This window comes from Lates calcarifer, linkage group LG10 (genome assembly GCF_001640805.2).
Source record: "Lates calcarifer isolate ASB-BC8 linkage group LG10, TLL_Latcal_v3, whole genome shotgun sequence".
Classification (NCBI taxonomy): Eukaryota; Metazoa; Chordata; class Actinopteri; family Centropomidae; genus Lates; species Lates calcarifer.
The window spans coordinates 2,681,655-2,702,069 of NC_066842.1; the positions used below are offsets into that span (position 1 = coordinate 2,681,655).

General features: G+C 41.1%; 1 protein-coding gene across 1 annotated transcript; it reads left to right on the forward strand.

The window, feature by feature from the left end:
- Window positions 1-1,091: 1,091 nt before the first annotated feature.
- Window positions 1,092-11,823, forward strand: LOC108893773 (ceramide kinase-like). The gene is given in 14 exon segments (XM_018692114.2): window positions 1,092-1,475; window positions 5,173-5,313; window positions 5,762-5,884; window positions 5,969-6,094; window positions 6,188-6,246; window positions 6,248-6,255; window positions 6,344-6,489; window positions 7,407-7,481; window positions 8,320-8,472; window positions 8,569-8,674; window positions 8,824-8,903; window positions 9,093-9,298; window positions 9,383-9,603; window positions 9,691-11,823. Coding segments are annotated over 14 exon segments (1,668 nt in total). The 5' UTR covers window positions 1,092-1,339; the 3' UTR covers window positions 9,779-11,823.
- The last annotated feature ends 8,592 nt before the right edge of the window (window positions 11,824-20,415 follow it).

Consider the following 20,415-nt stretch of genomic DNA (forward strand, 5'->3'; position numbering starts at 1 on the left):
TAGGAGGCTGGTGTGCAGGTAAATCAGGAACAGTTTAAAGTTTTATTGGTTCAAATTAAACTGTTTGAAGGAATTAATAAAACATCTGAAATCTCCTCACACACACACACACACACACACACACACAGAGCAGTGTGTGCAGCAGCAGCTCCCCCTGCTGTCTCTGAATGAAATGACATGAAAGGAAAATAGAAGAGCTGAAAAACACGACAAAACACAGCCTGGAAAACCTGGAACTCTCTCTCTAGTCATTGAAACATCCTGGAAAATGTCAGAAGAAACAGGCCCATTAAACTAAAGGAGGCTCAAACAGAGCTGTAAAAAGACAGAGCTTGAGTTTGGATTTAAAGGACGAATGTTTGTGGAGCTACAAGAAAATTATTCCTCCTCTGGAGAACACAAGAAATAAAATAAACAAAATGCATAGCAACACACCTGATAGTTATTTCTACCAACAGAAAAAGTACAGAAGAGAAATCAGTATTTATCAAATTATAAAAGTTATATTTCTGATTCAAGTAACAGATAAAAGTATAAAATCTATTTATCAAACTTTAAAATGCTCTTAGGTTTTAGTTAGTTGCTCATAATAACATAATAATGATGATAATTATAATAATAAAGATACATTAGCTGGAGCAGTATGTTGAGGATAATGTATCGTTGTTCATCCTGTTTATATATTTACACTTTATAGATACAGTAGATCATTATTAAAAACTAACAGTTCTAAATGTTCCTGCAGAATAACTACTGATTAAAGACGTGATGACGTCAGACGCAACAGATTTCTGATGCTTTCTAGTGCTCGAGGAAATATTGGAATTCAGAACTTTGAGCATGAAATAGGAATACAACCCTCTCTTTGTTTGTGAACACTCTCCCCTCTTTCAGTCTGAAGCAGTTATTTAAATTAAAATTTGAAGAAGTTTGAATTTGTATTTGGATAATTTGAGTAGTTGAGTAAATTTACTAAGTTACCTCCCACCACTGGCGGTCAATAACGGCGGTTATTGATATCAAACCTGTACAATACCCAGGTAGGTGAAAACAGAAACATTTTACTAATCCGGGTGTTGTGGCCGAGCCTGAACGCACCATCTGGCCCCTCCTACATCCGGTAAGAAACCGCTATCTGTCAGAAAAAAATATCCCGAGCTGGGAACCGCTACACGGACACACTTTACCGTCTCCACCGCCGCTTAATCCGCGTTTATTTTCGGGGTTTGGAGCCTCTCCGGACACACAGAAAGGACATGCCCGGTCGGAGGTAACCGTCCCCGGGCTGCTGCTGCCTCCTCAGCCGGCTGAAGGACAGGGGCAGGACGGACAGACGCAGATGGAGAGGCCGGGCAGGCTGCTGCTGCTGTCCGAGCTCCGCGTCAGAAACGCCGCGTACGATGTGAGCCTGAGCCGGGTCCTGCTCACCTGGAAGAGACGGATCTCCAGCCCGGTGTACCACCCGTTCAGACCCAGTAAGACCCGGATAAACAACACGTCTGTCCGCCTGTCTGTCTGCGTCTTTGTGTCTCTGCCTCCTCTTGTTTGTGTGTCGGCCTTTAACATCCTGTGTGATAAACAAAGGACAGAGAGGACACTGAGCAGGGGGGACATGTTGGACTTAGAGACGGTGTTTGGACCCGTAGATAATATTTAATTAACACACAGACCAGGACGTGATGTGGTCAGGACTGTGGCAGTAAGTGAGACATGATATATCCGGTTACATAACACACAACATCCAGTCTGACACACAATCCGTGGAGGTCACAGTGAGGCTGCGGGCAGGAACCACACACACATTTTACACTGAAGTCTTTAAAGTCCTCAACACAAGTTTAACCAAGGAGCTGAAGATTGTTCTTTACCTGCTGTAGAGTCAGTGTGAGGACGTTCAATGACCCAGTCTCAATTATTAATCATTGATTATATACTATTATTATTTGTCTCTCTAACTATCTGGCACCAGATTACTAGAAAAGATGCAATCACGTTGTTTATCCCTGTGGTTGTTTTGTGTCTCCATGGTAGTTAACTGTCTCTTTGTGATTATTAGTGTCTCTATGTGGTTGTCTTGTGTCTCTTTGTGGTTGTCTTGTGTCTCTTTGTGGTTGTCTTGTGTCTCTTTGTGGTTGTTTTCTGTCTCTTTGTGGTTGTTATGTTCTCCCTTGTAGTAGTTTTGTGTCTCTTGTGGTGATTTTGTGTCTCTGCAGGTGGTCTAGTGTCACTCTGCAGTCATGTTGTGTTTCTGTTCTGTGCTTGCTGTAGAGTCTCTTTGTGGTCTTATTGTGTCTCTGTGGTGATCTTGTCTCACTGTGTGTGCCTCTGTAGAGTCTCTTTGTGTCTTTGTAGTGTCTGACTGCTGATTTGTCAGAGCCTGGTGTGTGTTGTTGTTGTTGGGAGGGGGTGATACCTGGTGGACAGACTGTCAGGATCTCAGTCATCTCTCTGAGAGGATTAACTAACATGAGAGCAGCAGGAGTCGAAGACGACTCGGTAAAGTGTGTCTGTCTCTGCAGATCAAACTCAGGTGAGCTGTGGCAGGTGAACCGACGATTTGAATATTCAAAGCAGAGCGAGAAGGTTTCAGACCCGTGACCTGCTGCTGCTGTTAACAGAGGTGGAAGAAGTACTCTGATCATTTACTCAAGTAAAAGTAGCAATACGTTCATAGTCAAAATACTCTATTACAAGTAAAGGTACAGAAGCATCATCAGCAATGACTCAAACGTTATTATACATGATATTATTGATCTTAGACCTTTTTGTTAAAGTTCCTTTTTTAACCAGAAACAGCTGTTTTATCACTCTGTTCACAGCCACCAGACTCCATTGACAAAAACAGTAATTTAACACCGGAGCTGCCGTTCTATTTCTGCCTTAATCGGTTGGTTTGTTTGTGTTATTGTATGGTACTTTTACTTAAATAAAAGATCTGAATACTTCTTCCACAGCTGAAAGTCACTCAAAAACACAAACTAACTAAATGATTTAGGCAGAAGTAGATTAGCAACTCTAGTGTTCTCCGAGGTAAAATTGCTGTTTTTGTCAATGGAGTCTGGTATTGATATACAGCGATGTTTCTGGTTAAAGAAAAAGGATGTTACTCTTGAATAAAAAGGTCTATCTCCTCTCCATAATGTTGTCAGACACTGTTGGACAACATTTTACTGCCTTCTGTTGGTTTGGGGGGTTCACACTGGGGGAGGGTGACGTTATAAAACCACAGGCGTCTTTGTAGTTTCCCACCTGTTTCCTATCAGTCTCCTGGTTGACCTCTGCTCTGTGGAGTCGTCTGATAACCATGTGGTTCTCCTGCAGGGTTTTGTGTTCCTTTCGTTCACTCGTCGACCCAGACCAGGTAGGAGATGTTTTTCCCAGGTTGCAGTGGGGCCACCTCCACCTGCCAACTGCTGTTTTAGTGACTGCGGTGCTGTTGTTAGAACATGTTTCTGTGCTAGAAGGCTGAAGCGCCCCCCCAGTAAACCCTGTCTCTGGCACAGTATGTTCATTTACAACAGCACATACGTTTTGTAGGAAACGTATGTGCTGGTGTAGTTTAGTTGGATGTCAGACTTAATGAGCAGTTTTGTTCCAAAATAAGAAAATGTAAAAGTTACAACCATAAAAACAGAAGTTGGACTAAACATGGAAATTCCAGGCTGCTGCCAAACCTCTGTCTTTACTTTCACTTTCATGAGTTCGTCTTGATTTCGATCATGTTTTGGAATAAAACTCTGTTTTGCTGCTGTGTCCATCAGCATCAAATCCAGCAGAAACATGTCGCTGCTCCTGGTTCAGTGTTTGACGTGTTGTTTGGCTGAATAGTTTGAGTAACTCTGTCCACCTGCTGTGTTCTGCTCAGTCTCTAGATTAATGTGCTTTCATCAAAATGTTCTTTAAAGGAATAGTTGAACATTTGGGTTGTTCAGATGGATCAGTCAGGCTGTAGTTAGTCAGCACAGGACTCTAGTAGAACCTCAAAACCTTTATTTAATCAGATAATCTCTCAGAGAGAAAGACCATCAGTCAATTAGTGAAATAATTGCCAATTAGTTTCCTGTTAATTGATGAATTATTACGGTTTTTGTTACAAATTATTATGAATATCTGACAACATAATGGATAGGATTCCTACAGAGGAACATCCTCTTTTTTAACCAGGAACAGCTGTTTTATCGCTACCAGACTCCATTGACAAAAACAGGAATTTAACCGAGCAGAACACAGGAGCTGCTGGAACACCACTGCCTCCATCTTTTAGTTTCAGCGGTGGAGGAAGTATTCAGATCCTTTACAGAAGTAAAAATACCACACAATAACACAAACAAACAAACAGATTGAGGCAGCAGCTTCTGTGTTCTGCTCAGTAAAATTGCTGTTTTTGTCAATGGAGTCTGGTAGTGATATATAGAGATGTTTCTGGTTAAACAAAAAGGATCTTCCTCTTTAATAAAAAGCTCTGTCTCTGTAGGAATCCTATCCAGACACTTATAATAACAATATGAGGAGTTATCCTTTAAGAACAGTTTAATATTAAAGCGTTTTAAAGGCAGAGCGTCAGTGGTTACGGCGTCTCAGTTCACGTTTCCTTGTTACGTCTCACGTTTCTAAGTTTTCCTCCGGTCATCTCTGTGGAAACAGCAGCAGGGTTTCACTACAGAAAGTCGATCCACGCATCAGTTTCCCTCCCATGCCCTCGGGGGGTTTAACATTATATAACGTGTACATGCAAACGTGGACAGATGATGCAGATATGAGAGTCATGTGACAGAGGGCCTCAGGTGATCAGTTATTAGCATCTGGAGTTTTTATCTCAGTGTGGCCTGAGGGCACGGCTCATATAAGGTCCAAATAAAGTTTAAAAATACAGGTGTTATCCTTTAAGTTACCAACAGGGGGCGCTGTGTTCGTTAGCAGCTTTAGCTGTAGCCTCTTCTCATTTGGTTCTAGATTGTTTTCTTTTTTTCCAGGCAACTGCTGGTTTCAGTTCACGTCTTTTAAATGTCATGTGAAACTTGCTGCATCACAGGAAACATGATTTTATTTTGGTCACAGTGACCTCGATCCTGAAACTGAAACTGGAGGTTAACCTGAAATCTGAGATGTGAGAGACAGCAACTGGATTATAAAGCTAACAAACTGTGTGTGTCTGTGTGTGTGTGTGTTCAGGTGTGTATCACAGCGTGTCAGTGTCAGAGATCATCGCCGTCAGAGAGGAAGAGGAGGAGAACAGCAGCAGACGAAGAGACGATGGCAGCTGGAAAAAGATCAAAGAGAGAGAGGGAAAGGACTGCAGGCAGGCCTTCACAGGTAAACACACCTGAACATACAGGAAACACACCTGAACATACAGGAAACACACCTGGAAATGCACCTGAATGTACAGGAAAGCACACCTGAAAAATACAGGAAAGATACCTGGAAAATATAAAAAATATTTGGAAACACATTGAAACACATCTGGAAATACAGGAAACATACTTTGAGATGCACCTGAAAATACAGGAAGCACACCTGGAAACACAGATATGATACCTGGAAATATATTTCAAACATCTGGAAACAAAAACACACCTGAAAATGCCTCTGGCAACACAAAAAACATCTGGAGACACACCTTTAAGTGCAATAAACAAACCTGGAAACACATTAAACACACCTGTAAAACATCTGGAAACACATCTTTAGACTTACCTTGGTGACTAAATCTGCACTTCCTGTAGTTGTTCACAATAAAAGCTTGGTGTGTTGGTTTCAGTGTTGTACGTGGAGAGGGGTCGGCAGCACCGCTGGCGGTGTGCTGAGGTCACCTTCACGTGTCCAGAGGGGGCGCTGTGTCAACGCTGGGTCAGCAGCATCAGAGAGCAGCTCGCCGCTAACAGTACGACTTCACACCAACACACACTGACTAACACGCTGGATAATACAGATCACAAACTGTCAGTAATGTTGTTGTTGTTTACAGCCAGCAGACCCAAACACCTGCTGGTCTACATCAACCCATACGGCGGGAAGCGACAGGGCAAACGCATCTACGAGCAGAAGGTCGCGCCGCTGTTCGCAGAGGCCGGCATCTCCACGGACGTCATCGGTACGTCCTGCCTGCCTCACATCTACTCTACGACTTCCTGTTTCAGGGATTTATACGTGTAAACATGTCGTATCTGTGCGTTTGTTGTCATAGTGACGGAGTACGCCAACCATGCGAGGGATCACCTGAGGACGGAGGCGGAGCTGAAGAAGCTTTGACGGGTGAGTTTCATCTAATCTTCTGAGGTGCGTTTAACACTGATGACTCCTGCTGACGTTGAATTTTCTTTGACCTCTGACCCCGGCTCAGTGTGGTGTGCGTCGGAGGTGACGGCATGTTCAGCGAGATCATCCACGGGCTGATCTGGAGGACGCAGATCGACGGCAGCGTGGATCCAAACTGTCCGGATGAAACGCTGCTTCCCTGCTCACTTCGCATTGGGATCATTCCTGCAGGTCAGAAACACGGATAAAAATAAAATATACTGCTTTTATTTTTTTAATGACTCGTGGTTGATGTCCTTGAGGAAGTTGTCGAGGTCACTGAAGAGGCTCCTGGGATCCTTGAGTGAAGTAAGGTAGCCTGTAGCATCATCTGTGTTACCTGCAGTGAAAACCTCTGGAGTCTGGGTTAATTTTAATCAAGTTAAGATCAGTACTGACGACTTTCTGTGCAGTTTCTGTCCATTTTACGCCTCATGCATGGTATTATTCTTTTCAGCACAAACTCAGCTAAAAGTCTGACTCCTCATTTTGTCAATTTAACAGATTAGAAAGCTGCAGGGAATCTGGAAAGTGATTTATTTCAACTTGTTTTTCATTGAAAGGCTGTTGGAAAATATAAATATTCACAGCTTTAAAAAAATCTTTAGTCTACAGACATAAATGAGACACTGACAGCCTTACATCACAGTTTCCCAGCTTGTCTCTACATAATGTATAAATAGTTATGTTACTATTAATAAAACAAGCTCTGAGTACTTACTGTGTTTAAGGTGAAAGCTGATGTGACTTTAGTGGACAGGTGACAGCCAATCAGAGAGCTGGATTCTCTGTTAGCGGGATATAAACGCAGGTACTGACTGTGGCCTCGTTCCTCAGTTTGTTTGTGTCCTTTGTGTTTTCTGTTGTTTTGCCTAAGTGCTCTATAAATACTCACAGTCATGAGGGAGACATTAATTCTCTCTGCAGCAGAGGAGAGGCAGCTCACCTGGTTAATCAATGGCTGCTGTGATTGGTGCAGGTGTGTGTGTCTGTGTGTGTGCGTGTCTTAATGCAGCAGTGTAAAATGTACAGAACTTTGAATTTAAAATCAGCACCATCACTCCTGTGTTTTTCCTCTGACAGACGATCTGTTTGTTTGTTTGTTTCAGGTTCAACAGACTGTATCTGCTTCGCCACCGTCGGCACCAACGACCCCGTGACCTCTGCCCTGCACATCATAGTGGGTCAGTCACAACGTCAACTTTTATATGAATGGTTTCAGCACCACACAGGTTATTACTGGACATGCTACACACAGGAGAAACGTGTGAATAAAATCTGAAATGATCAGAAATCAGAGGAGGAAATTTAACAGGAGGAAGAAGGAAAAATAAAAAAATCATCATAAGCAGGGCACTAAAATAAACACTTCAACTACAACTAACAGTTATTTTTAACAACAAATGAATCTGACAATTATTTTTTGATAATCGTCTAATCTGTGAAATTTCAAAAATACTCATCTCAGCTTTACAGGGCCAAACCAGACAACTTCAGATGTCACATTCTGTTTGACCAGAAGTACAAATACTGAAAAATATTTAGTTTACTGTGATAAATAACAAAGAAAAGCAGGAAATCCTCTCATCTCAGAGGCTAATATCAGAAGATATTTGGCGCTGATTAACTGTTTTCTCTTGAATAATTACTTATTTGATAAATTGATTATCAAAATTGTTGCAAATTATTTTTGTTTTGATTGATGATCTTAAGCCATAGTCAAACACACTCGTCTTGTGCAGCAGGATTTAAAAGTAGGTTTCTGTGTGTATATAATATAAATGCCTCAAGATTACTAATGTACTAATGTCAAATTGTTATCCAGGTCCAATACAGTCACACCAACTTCAGTGAAAATCTTTTGATGTTAAATATAAAAATACTTTGCTTTCCATGGTCTTATAATAAAGTTATGTTTTCCATTGGTCTTTTGCTGCCATCTAGTGGTCTGTCAGAGAACAAGCTCTGTTTGAGCAGTATTCAGTATCACTTTTAGCTTGTGTTTCTTCTCTGTGTGTTCAGGAGACTCTCAGCCGATGGACGTCTGCTCAGTTCACCACAACAACACCTTCCTGCGATACTCTGTCTCCCTGCTGGGATACGGTTTCTACGGTGACGTGCTAACTGACAGCGAGAGGAAGAGATGGATGGGACCGGCCAGATACGACTTCTCAGGTACTTAGATGAAGTGTTTAGAGGGCCATGTGAACAGACTGTGTGCTACTCTGGTTCATTTATTTTAACGTGTAAGTTTCATGTTGACTCCTGCAGGTCTGAAAATGTTCCTGACTCATCATTATTATGAAGGAACAGTGTCCTACCTGCCGGCCAGAGGCATCATAGGAACGCCGCGAGACACCACCAGGTGTCGATCAGGGTGAGAGAGCTGCTATCCAGTTTACACATGTATGATACGTATTTTACCAGCTCATGGTTGGACTCTTTCACAACTCAAGCTAACAGCTAACAGTTCAGTGTTGCAGTTAAAATAGTTTGGTTAACGTTTGTGTGTCTGTAAATCTCCAGCTGTGTGGTTTGTCAGCACAACGGGCAGCTACTTTCAGAGAGATCCGAGAGGTACAAGATGGATGAAGCGTCAGAGAGCGGTGAGTCCATCCGATCCCTCATCCAAAGCTGCTAAAACTTATTTTAAATAAAGATGCATTCTTGTCTCTGAATCTCCACCTGTTTATTTCATACTGGTTTCTGATTCTGAGTTCTGGCAGCCATTTTAGATGATACTGACTTATTGACAATGGTTTGAATATCAGCGTTTTGGGGGCTGTTTGTTCCAGAGAGTGACGACGAGTGGAGGACGATCCGAGGAAAGTTCCTGGCTATAAATGCTGCAAGTATGAGCTGTGCATGTCCACGCAGCCCCAAAGGCCTCTCGCCTGCCGCTCACCTGGCCGACGGAACCACTGACCTCATCCTGGTCCGAAAGTGTTCCCGCTTCAATTTCCTCAGACATCTCCTCCGACACACCAGCAAAGACGACCAGGTACAACTCAGGGCGAGATAATAATCCACCTGGCGTAGTCTCACCTGGCCCCCCACCTCACGTCTCCTCCCTTGTTTCTCACAGTTTGACATGACCTTTGTCGAGGTCCACCGGGTGCGGCGTTTCCGCTTCACGCCTCGTCACTGCCAGAGCGACTCAGAACTGGAGCTCGACCTGCAGGAGAGCGGCAAACGCCAGATCTTCAGCCAGATCTGCCGAGACCACCCAGCTTGTGGCTGTGCTCCCGCCTACAGCAGCTGGAACTGCGACGGCGAGATCCTGACCCACACGGCCATCGACGTCAGGTACCACGAACCTCTGAGGAGCATCTGAATTAACCCTGTTTAGATTTCCCTTAAAAAACACCTTTTCCTTTCTTTTTTCCTCCTCAGAGCGCACTGCCAGTTGATCAAGCTGTTTGCACGAGGGATTGAAGAACAAGCAGTGTTTGAGGATCTCACCAACCCCTGTGCAATATAGACCCAAGCCCCCATTATTCCCTGTCAGACACTGGAGTCTTCTGTTTGCCGCCGCCGCCATCATGCAACACTTCACCAGGAGACTCAACAGGATCTGCTGTGACAGAATTTTACTCTCTGGATCTTGAAGTCCAAAATGAGTTTCATTAAATCGCCCTGGACAGCTTTAAATCCATTTCTTGAAAAGTAGCATCTGTCTTTGGGAAACAGTCACAAATTTAAAAACCCAGAGAGTAAAGATTCACCCTCAGATTTTAGGTTTGTTGTGGGTGACACTGTTGGTGTTTTTGGTGTGAACAGCTTGAATGGCTGCTCAGTGTCTGGCACCAGATTTAGTTTTAATATTGCACTCCATTCCTGAAAGTTAGATCTACTCTGTTTGACAGAAGTTTTCCTCCATTATCCTCAGATCTTGACTTAATCTTGGGGTCTTAGGTCACAAATGTGTAACCAGACTACAACTGCTATAGTTGGAAATAGGTCAAAGCAACATGGACTCGTTGTGTATCTGTCTCTCACTGCCTGTAGAATGATCTTCAGTCCAGTTTTAACCTCGTCTGGTCTGTTGTCGTCTTGTGGCAGTCTGGACTTTGGTTTTGTTGATGCTTTGACTTGCACTTGTTTTGACTCAGACTTGTCTTGGTCTGGTTTTTATCTGGACTCGTGCCACTGCCTTTTTGTGTGGACTCAAAACTTTTCATCAAGCTGACTTGACTCTGACGGTCTCTGTCTTGTGGATGTTTTTACCTGGACTTGTCTTGGTCTCAGGTGTCTGGATTCAGATTTGTCTTAGTCTTGCGGATAGTTTGAGCTGGACTTTTGGCTCCATCCCATAGGTACCGTCTCGTGTCCATTTTGACTCAGACTTGTAATCTTGTGACTCTGACTTGTCTTGATGCTGTAAGAGTTGTCTTGGCTGTGTGGACACTCTAACCTTTTGTGGTGTCATGAGTGTTTTGACTCTGACCTGTTACAGACTCCAGACTGGTCTTGGCTTTGACTTGATCACAAAACTGCTCAGACTTGGACGTGTCTACGACTCAATTTAAGCGACAATCTGGAGAGATTTTTTTCTGTTTTCTCAGACTTGTCTTGGACTTGTGATTGTTTCGACTTCGACTTTGGCTACCAGTTCCTCTAAACTGTAACTGTAGTCTTGACATGATCTCGATCCTTATTTGGACTTGAAACTGAAACTGGTTTGACCTGGACTTGACTTACATTGCCTGTTGATTTATGTCTAGATTTATTTGTAATGTTATTTTTTGACATTCTTTAGTAGTGCTGTAGTACTTAAGTTGGGTCTCAGTCTCAATTGCAATCTCGTTTATTCTCTCATCTCGGACGAGTCTTGTGGGTGCGTTGACTTGACTCTGACTTGTCTCAAACTCAACTTAAGGGGCCTTGACTGCAGCCCTCCATAAGTAGATTAGAAACTGTTTCATAATTGTTAGCTTATTTGCACTTTTAGATAGTTTGAATTATTTTTATTACTCAGAAAAACTCTGGAATTGGAATTATCTGTTACAGGTCTTAAGGATGCCAGACACCTGCCAGTCATTCCCAGGGTCATGTGGTCACTAGCGGTCATGGGTTGATTCACATTCACGAAAAGTAGAGAGTAAATCTCACGAACATGGTCAGTACTTGGAAGGGAAAAATAACGCTGACAGGTGATTTATTTTCCACTGTTGACTTTTCTTTTTAACGATCACCGTCTATGTTCCTCAGCTTTGTGAAAGTTTCTGTTACATTCTGCTTCCCAAACACATCCATCAGAAGTTATCTCCACATTTCCATCATTTCTCAGGAAAACCTGAGCTCAATCGTAGCTATGAAATTGTATTTTTACATATATTAATTCCCAGCAATTTAGGAAATAAAGAGAAAAATCTCAAGTTTTAATTTTAGTCAAGAATGAAAAAATGAAATGAAAAAAAATGTTGTGTCAGTCAAGCTGGTCGTGGCTGAGTAAGCTCAACAGCGCACATGTGAATGTTTTTAATCTTCCATTTCTGCTCGATATGCAAATGAACTCATAGAAAACCATCTGAAAAATTACAGCTTTAACACGAAACAAACTGTGCAGATATTCTGTCTTTAAAATGAGCTGAAGTTGTAGCTGTAACTTCAATTTACTCTCAGTGGGATGTGATGTTTTCAACCGGTCTTTTGGGTTAATTTCATAAAACCTCAAGATAATAATCTGAACCTTCCACAAAATAAATAAATAAATAAATATGTACTGGATGTTTCTGATCTTCCTCACAATGAGATACACTACATGGCTAATTTATTCAAAAACAATAGGCATTAATTTGCAGCTATAGCAGCAACAACTCTTCTGGTTTCAGGCCTTCCAGACTATTCAGCTTGCTGCAGGGATTTGCTCCCGTTAAGACACAGAACACATTAATGAGGTCCAACAAACCTGAGTCACAGTCAGTGCTGCAGTTCATCCCAAAGCTGTTGGAAGGTTGTTTGAGGTCAGGGCTGTGTGCAGACCAATCAAGTTCTGGGAAATTGTCTCTTAATGGATCTGGCTTTGAACACAATGCCATTGTCGTGTTGAAACAAGAAAGGTTGGAGGAACACTTCAAGTATAATTGTCTGTTGTACCATTAAGGTTTTCATTCACTGGAACTAAGGAAAAATGTGTCCAGACCAAAAGAACACTAAAGCACTGATTCCCAATCTTGAGGTCTTGTCTTACAAACCTTTGGAAGTCACAAGCCAAAAAGGTCTATGGCTTTTAAAAAATTGTATCAGTGGAAGGTTCACGTTATTGATTTGAAGTTTTGTGAATCCTGGTTGTTTTTAAAAAGCTGCTCTGTAAAGTCCAGTCTTGATATTCAACCATCTGCTCACGCCAATACATTCACTGTTGCATTGTCTTCATGTTTGAGTCCCTGTAGTTTTATAAATTTTAAATGTTCTAATTGGACAGCTCTGAGCATGTTGTAGCCTGATGCCTGTAGCCGCTGCTCACAGTGTCCACAGGGTTAATGTTTTTTAGAAAATACAGTCTACAGGTGGCAGAATTAACCTGATGATACATTTAGATTAACATTAATTTGTTCTTCAGATCATCAGAGAATTTTAGCTCCACTGCTGTTACGGCCCTACATCACCAGGATACGAGTTTTGGAAAAGCAGGAAGTCGAGTATCAGCACTGGACTGTCAGACTGTAGATGCTGTCAGTTTGTTTGTTTGTTTTTCTGTTGTTTGTTAGTTGGCTAGCAGTCCTGTTTCCTCCCTGCTGACGTCGAGCTGGACTCAGACTGACGGAGGAGGGAACCAGTAGCAGCTCACGGTGCTTTCTAAACACCGATCAATCACCTTTCAGCTTTCTAATGATTGTAACCTGACCAAATACCAGCCAGGGTTTCATGACTTAGCTGTTTGTCAGTGACAGTTGTAGCTTGGCCAACAGGTCTTCACGGGTCCAAAATGTTGGACCCAGTCTGAAGCAGACCCATGGAAAACCTACATACGTTTGACCTTAGCCAAAAGAAACTTCAGGACAGTCAGAACTGGTCTGAAGTAGATCCGAAGATAATTAGACTTGATTTAAAATGTGGTGGATCTAACCAGACACAAACCGAGCAAACACCAGCACTGGCAGCAGCACAATGCTTGACTAAAACATAACAGGACTACAACAATACAGCAGGGCCTTTTACAGACCTGATGAGCCAGACTTGGGTCTAAATTAGAGCCTTGGTTACTGGTTAACAGGTGGATCTGTGAAGACCTTTAGCTCAGCCGTCTGTCTCATGTTGATTTATCTCTTAATGCTGTGTAATGATGTACAATCAGAGTCTGGATGTTTGCTGTAAAACCCCCAAACAACAAACCAAATGTGTGCACACAGAGGTCGACTGAATGGATGACTGAAGTGGATTTTTAATTAGGAGAGGATAGAAAATATTTACATTTAGCCGGTGGAACTATAAATGTCTTTGTGCTTTACTGCTATCATAGACTTAGTGTCCGATTTAGCCTCAAACCAGGAATTGATACATTCGTTTGCATGTTTTTGTGAAGTATTCAGTGCTGGAAGCTTGGAGAGGTTGTAAAAACTTAGTTAGCTACTGTAGCTGGTTAGCTAACCACTAACACGTTGTTTAGACAGGAACATACTGGCCCTAGTTAGCCATAGTTGACCACCTAGCTAGCTAACAGGCAATAGCTAAATTATCCAGCCAGAATAGCTAGCTAGCTTGCTACTAACTAGTGTCACGCGCACAGATTGTACATACACAAACGTCTCGATCACGCCTGTCTTCACAAAAAAAGGCCGGACTACACACTTGGTGACATAGCTGCTATATCTGGCAAGCTACCGCCTAACTTCCTGCTGACATTTTAGTCTTGGGATTGTAAATTCATGCAGATATAATGATTTAATTTTCCCTGTTGGCCTTATTTACCAGTAGCTTCAGTCTTGGTTTCAAGTTGGAGATATCAGGAAATACGATATGATGCTGCAGTATCTCTCGTCGCTCCTTGTTTTCTTGTTCTTGACGTTTTGCCAACACACTCCAGCTCCGTCACTAACCAGACAATATCACACAGTCAATGAAGGGAACCCATTAGTATAATGGACTTTTGGGTGACAACTGACTGCATGATTGACTGATAACTATGCTGTACCTCTTTGTGAAGTTTATATAGTAATAAACTTCATAACTAGCACAGCAGGGTTATATAAGACTTGGTCCATCAAGATGGTTTGAACATTTACATGCACAAACTTATTCTGAAAAAAGACTGTATTCCTACTAAGCTGTTTACATGGCTAATGACAATTAATATTCTACTAATATTCCTGTTTACCTGCAGCCGTGCATACACCAACTGACATTTCGTGTCTCAACCCCAGTCTTACAAATGTTGTATTATTGGTTTGTGTACAACAAACAGAGCTAAACGCAAACTGCTGTAAAAACATGAGACGCATATTCTGAATTTTCTTTTATGTGTCCAAAGAATTCTCCTAAAACCTGAATAGTATTCGTGTATCCCATGTTTTAACTCAAAAATGCTAACTTTGGAATAAGGCCGAATTTGGTTTACATGATTCATATCAAATTCCGAATATTGTTGTATTCAGAGTAACAGTCGAATATTAGTGTGCACGTAAACGTACCGAATGTTGGGAGTTGAATTCAAAGGTTTCTTACAAAGTCGATTCACTCCCATCAGTGAATCCACAGATCGCAGAGAGAACAACAAAATTAACTGATTTTATCACGAAATCTAGCAAATGTAAATTCTGACGTGACCTTTAGAAGAGAGTTAAATATGTAAAAAAATAGATTATAACTGAACAGGTAGACCGGCAGATGTAACTGAATCATGAAAACATCTCTTTGCATTTTACTAACGACACAAAGAATGAAGGAGTTATTATCATTATTTTTAGCACTGATTAATCTTATTTATTTTTCTGATTAATCGTGTAGTCTCTGGGTCAAACGTCATCTTTCGTTGTCAGGGTCTGAAGCGTTTCTTCAAGCTCTTGAGTTTTTAAAGAAGAAATAACTGAATTTCAAAGCCTCTCCTGTTAACAGGTTTTTTTTTTTTTTTCAACACTGTAGTTTAATCTGACACTGAAAACTATTTTGATTTAATCAGTCGACCTCTAGTTGTTATCTGAGCTGTAACTGATCTTTACCTTCTGCTGTAGCCGTTTCATTATCAGGAATTAAAAACATATTCAACTCTTCCTCTGTGTACACAATGATAATTTTCTCTACATCAGATCCTTGAAAGAATGATGCTCTAGTTGCTGTGTTAAAATTGTGTTAAAATCCAGTCAAACCAAGGCTGGATTACCAAGTCGGAAACTCCAGGTACCCCCACCCCACTCTCTATATTATTTTGGTCTACAAATTTGATTAAATACAAATTGTAGTACTGTAGTAAAATATCATCTCTGATAGGGCCTCCATTTTAGAGAGAGACCCTATTTCAAAAGCAAAGACCATAACAGTTTTGGTTTATAGCTTGTTGTTAAGTTGTTTTATTAAATTACTTCTATTTTTTCTGTGTCACGTAATTAATGCACAATTCTACCTTGTTCAAGGTAGAACTTTTCCATCAGAGATATTATAAGGCTGCAAATGATAATTACTTTATTTATCAATACAGCTGGTTATTAATTACTGTACTAACTGTCAGAAAGTTGTGTTAAATGCCTCAATATTCCCTGAAGCCCAAGTTAAGATATTTAAAAAGCAGTCAAAAACCCTAAAAATGTGGAGTTTACTGTCATAGAAAACTATGTAAATGGAAAATATTCATATTTGAAAAGCTGGTACATGTGAAGTTTTGACATTTTTCCTTTTTAAAAAACTTAAATTGAATCCATTTGTGATTCAGACTGACTTTGAATCTTATTAGTAGGTCTTATTGAACTTACTGATCTCTTATTATCTGTAGAAAGTAGGATGCTTTATAGAGATATGAGCTAACCTGCTGACCTGTAAAGGTAGATCCTCCTCCTCTTCCTCCTCCGCTGCCATCTAGTGGTCACCCATCTGTGCTGCACTGCCACCATCCTGATGCTGTGTCTACTACAGTATCACCTGCTGCAGGAAAACAGGTAGAAACACAAACACAGACACACAGTCAGGTTGTAAACATTCACAAAGGTTATATTCTTTATTTAATTATTTCCCTGTATTCTACTTATTTATTTCTTTTGGTCAAATTTACACTTTTTATTAATCACGCTTTATTATTTAGTTGCTTTGACTCTGTTTTTGTTTTTTTCACATCGCTCTTTGAAAATTGTGCCTTTTAACTGAGCTCTGTGACTTTCAAACCTTTTACTTACTTTTCCGAAAGTAATCAGATTCCTAACTTTTCTTTAGGTAAACTTATTAGAATCTACAGTTGAGGCACACTCAGGTTTTTAATGCACAAATTGAAAATGGTGGATGGAAACACACTTGTCATTTATGATATTAAAGAGACTCACACAAAAAAATTGTGGCGTATGAGTTCAGCAATCAGTAAAATTCTAATAGGTCAAACAGTCGTGACGGAGCAAACAGAAGCACAAATCACAGCAATAAAATAATATAAATGTGAGTTTGAGGATCAATACCAAGCACTGATATGAGGATGATTTAATGTGAACAAACATCAGGCAGCACTCGCAGGTGATTAGAGCTCATTAAGGAAGTCAGATCCAATAACTTCATTAAGGTTTCAGGAAGTGAACAAACCAGAATATCTGAGTCCAAACTCGGCGTGTTGACACAGTAAATGATCAGATCAATAAAATCAGAGGGGGACATCCGTCGGGGGGTCGATACCTGAGGGGATACAAAAGGAGGCAGCGCAGACCTGGGCACCCAGTCTGCAGGTTCGATCTGGTCTATGAGCAGGAGCTGTCCAGGTGAGTCTCTGAGACATTGTGTGCTCATTTTAGCATTTATTTTAGCAAGTGTTTGTCTGTTTGGAAGTTTGAAAAATCTACTGGTCTCCTCAGGAAATTATCATCTTCATCCTCACGATGCCGTCCATCAGCGTGACTCAGGTGTTCCTGCTGTCAGCCCTCGTCCACCTCTCCACATCACTTCCTGTCAGGTAAACCATCACCTGAACAAACCTCACAGACGACCTCTTTTTGTTCTCGTCTGAAAAGAGGGAGTTTTATTTTTGCTGATATTTCCTTTCTTTACTTTATATCCGTCTCAAATCTGCTATACAAATAATCCTGCCTGTCCTGTGACCTCAGGGATGAAGATGAAGTGGATAGTTTGCTGACTGAGATCAGACACCTGAATGCACCATGGTCAGGGATGAACGCTGTAGACGCTCTGCTTGAGGCCAGACTCAGGTAAATTTACACTGAATAACAGATAAATAAGTAATAAAACTTTTACACTTTTTCTGTGAAGAGATGAATCTTCACTTCCCTCTTGGTGTGACTGTTTCAGGCAGCTGTTGTCTTCAGGCCTTGACCGGAGGAGGCAGCTGGGAGACATCGAGTTCTCCAACAGATACGCAGAGTTCCTGCGATCTAAAGCCAAACACAGCTCCATCTGCGCCTTCCTGCGCCGCATGCAGGGCGTCAAGAAGAGGTGTGAGACTTTCAGATGTTTTAACAACAGTTATACCAGGATGTCCCTATAACTTTAAATGTTTCAGTTTGATTTACTCTCTCCTGTCTAGGGCGCTTTCAAGTATTACTGTGCAGGAATGAGTCCCTAAAATCCAGAAATAAGTTTTAGCATTTCCAGTCCCCCTTGTCAGGTTTTTGGTCTAATGTCTGAAATATGGTCTGTGAAAACCCATCTACTCACCAGTCCACCTTTACAGCCTCGTTGTGTTTCTACTCACGCTCTTTCAAACTCTCACTAACTTTCTAAGAAGAAAGGCTTTTGTAGAAGAGCTCAGAGCTAAATGAAATGACCAGTTGGAAGCTTAGTGGTGGAGACGTTGACGTCATGTGACCGTGGTGTAGTTGGTTTATAGCCTAACATTAGCTTTTTACTTCTGGAGGTTGGATTTAGGCTTCAAACATCAGAACAGTGGTGTTCATCTACATGTTTTTCCAGTAAAGAAAAGTGGTGTTTTAATGTAATTTATTATTTACAATCAAGGCATCAAAGGACAGCAATTTTTGTAGTATTAGATCTCTATTTACACAAAATATTAGTTAGTGCATTAAATTATTTTTTTACTATTAATAACCAATTCCATTATAACATGTTATTTAATTTAATCTTATCTATAAATATATGAATGCAGGAACTAGCATTCACATGTGTTTTTGTCCACAGTGGTGTGGGAGGAGACATGGAGAGGGTGAACCTGCTGCTGAAACAGTACATGTGTCCAGCTGTCTACAACTGGCCAACCGACCTGTAGACAACACACAGCAGAGATCTGATGTGAGAAGGACAAACATGTTACTGATGTTCTGAATAAAGCTCTTTGTATGCAGCTGTTATCATATTTAATATGGATATCTTTGTTATTAAAGAGAAGTTTTATGAAGTACTATAGATTTTTAGTGTGTTTATTGAACGTTTATGTGGATACTAACAAGGACTGTAAAAAAAGGACCAACAAAATTTGCCCTGAAGGTGGTTCTAGATTAAAGGTTATAAAAGGTTCATCCTGTGGAGACGTTTGCATCAGTTTTACACAACACTACATTAAAGTGACAATAGAAATTCTTAAAAAGGTCATGTGTTCTGCCTGGTTGGCAGGCGGACCAAAGTGAGTCCCAGAAGAAAAGTCCAGGGCTGAATTTCTGTCCCAGTTCCACCATGACTGTCTCCATCAAGGTTTACTCTCGTTTTACTACAGTTTCTATCACTCTCCCTCTTCACCTTCTTTGCCTCCTTTGACAGCAGAGCTCCTTTTCTTTGGTTGGGTAGAGTGTCCACAGTTTTCACCCCCGTTTCCACTACCTGGGGAAAGCTACCAATAGCTACCGGGGTAAACTAAGCACTGTCCTCTTTCTGTTTTGGGTTTTTTTGTTCTTTTTAGACACGAAAGAAATCCTGAATGAGAGATTTCACTGAATAAAAGAAGCTGGTGAAACAGAGGCTAGCTTGCACCTAATGCTATGACTTTAGCTCTCTATACATTCACTCATTCATTCAGTTTGAGATGACTTTTGCTTTGGGACATGGAGCATTATAATGCTGGAAGTAGCCATTAGAAGATGATAAACTGTGGCCATAAAGAGTCAGCAACAATGTGGCATTCAAACCATGATTGAATGGTGTTAAGGTGCCCAAAGTGTTGCCAAGAAAACATTTCCCACGCCGTTAAACCACCACCAGCAGCCTGGACTGTCGACACAACGGTTGGGTCCACAGATTTGTGCTGTTGATGCTAAGTTCTGATCCAACCAATGGCTATCTCAGAAGAAATCCAGATTCATCAGACCAGGCCATGTTTTTCCAGTCTTCAATTGTCCAGTTTTGAGTCTGTGCCCACTGCAACTTCAGATTTTTGGTCTTCAGCTGTTGTAGTCCATCTGGAGGCTGGATGTGTTGTGGATTCTTAGATGCTTCTCTGCTCTCCACAGCTGTAGATGGTGGTTATCTGAGTTACAGTCTCTGCACTATCTTTGTCTGGCACAACAACCATGTCACGATCAAAGTCACTGAGATATTTTTTCCTCATTCTGATGCTTGATGTGAACATTAACTGAAGCTCCTGATCCTGTATCTGCAGGATTTTAGTTGCATGAATACACAGGTGTACAGGTGTTCCTAACGATAACGTGCTCTGTGAGTGTATTTGTGTTATGTTTGTTCGGTCGTTGTTGTCAACCATAAATGCAAATCAGGACACATGATTATATGAAGACTATAGACGATACTAAATTTAATTAATCCTATAATTAATTGTTTCCATTTTAATTGTATTGTGTAAACATGTAATCATGATATGTCTCTAGTTAAGAGATTCTTGATTAAGTTAAAACAATTCCTTGCAAAAAAAAAAAAAAAAGCTCATATATGACTTCCCAGCAAATAGACGTGTTTGTTATGTTTTTATGACAGGGAAAAGTCCACCGCAGCCATAAAGCCGAGCAGATAAGCAGAGAACATAGACGGATCAGAGGATCAGTTCAGACAGGACGGACGGACGGAGAC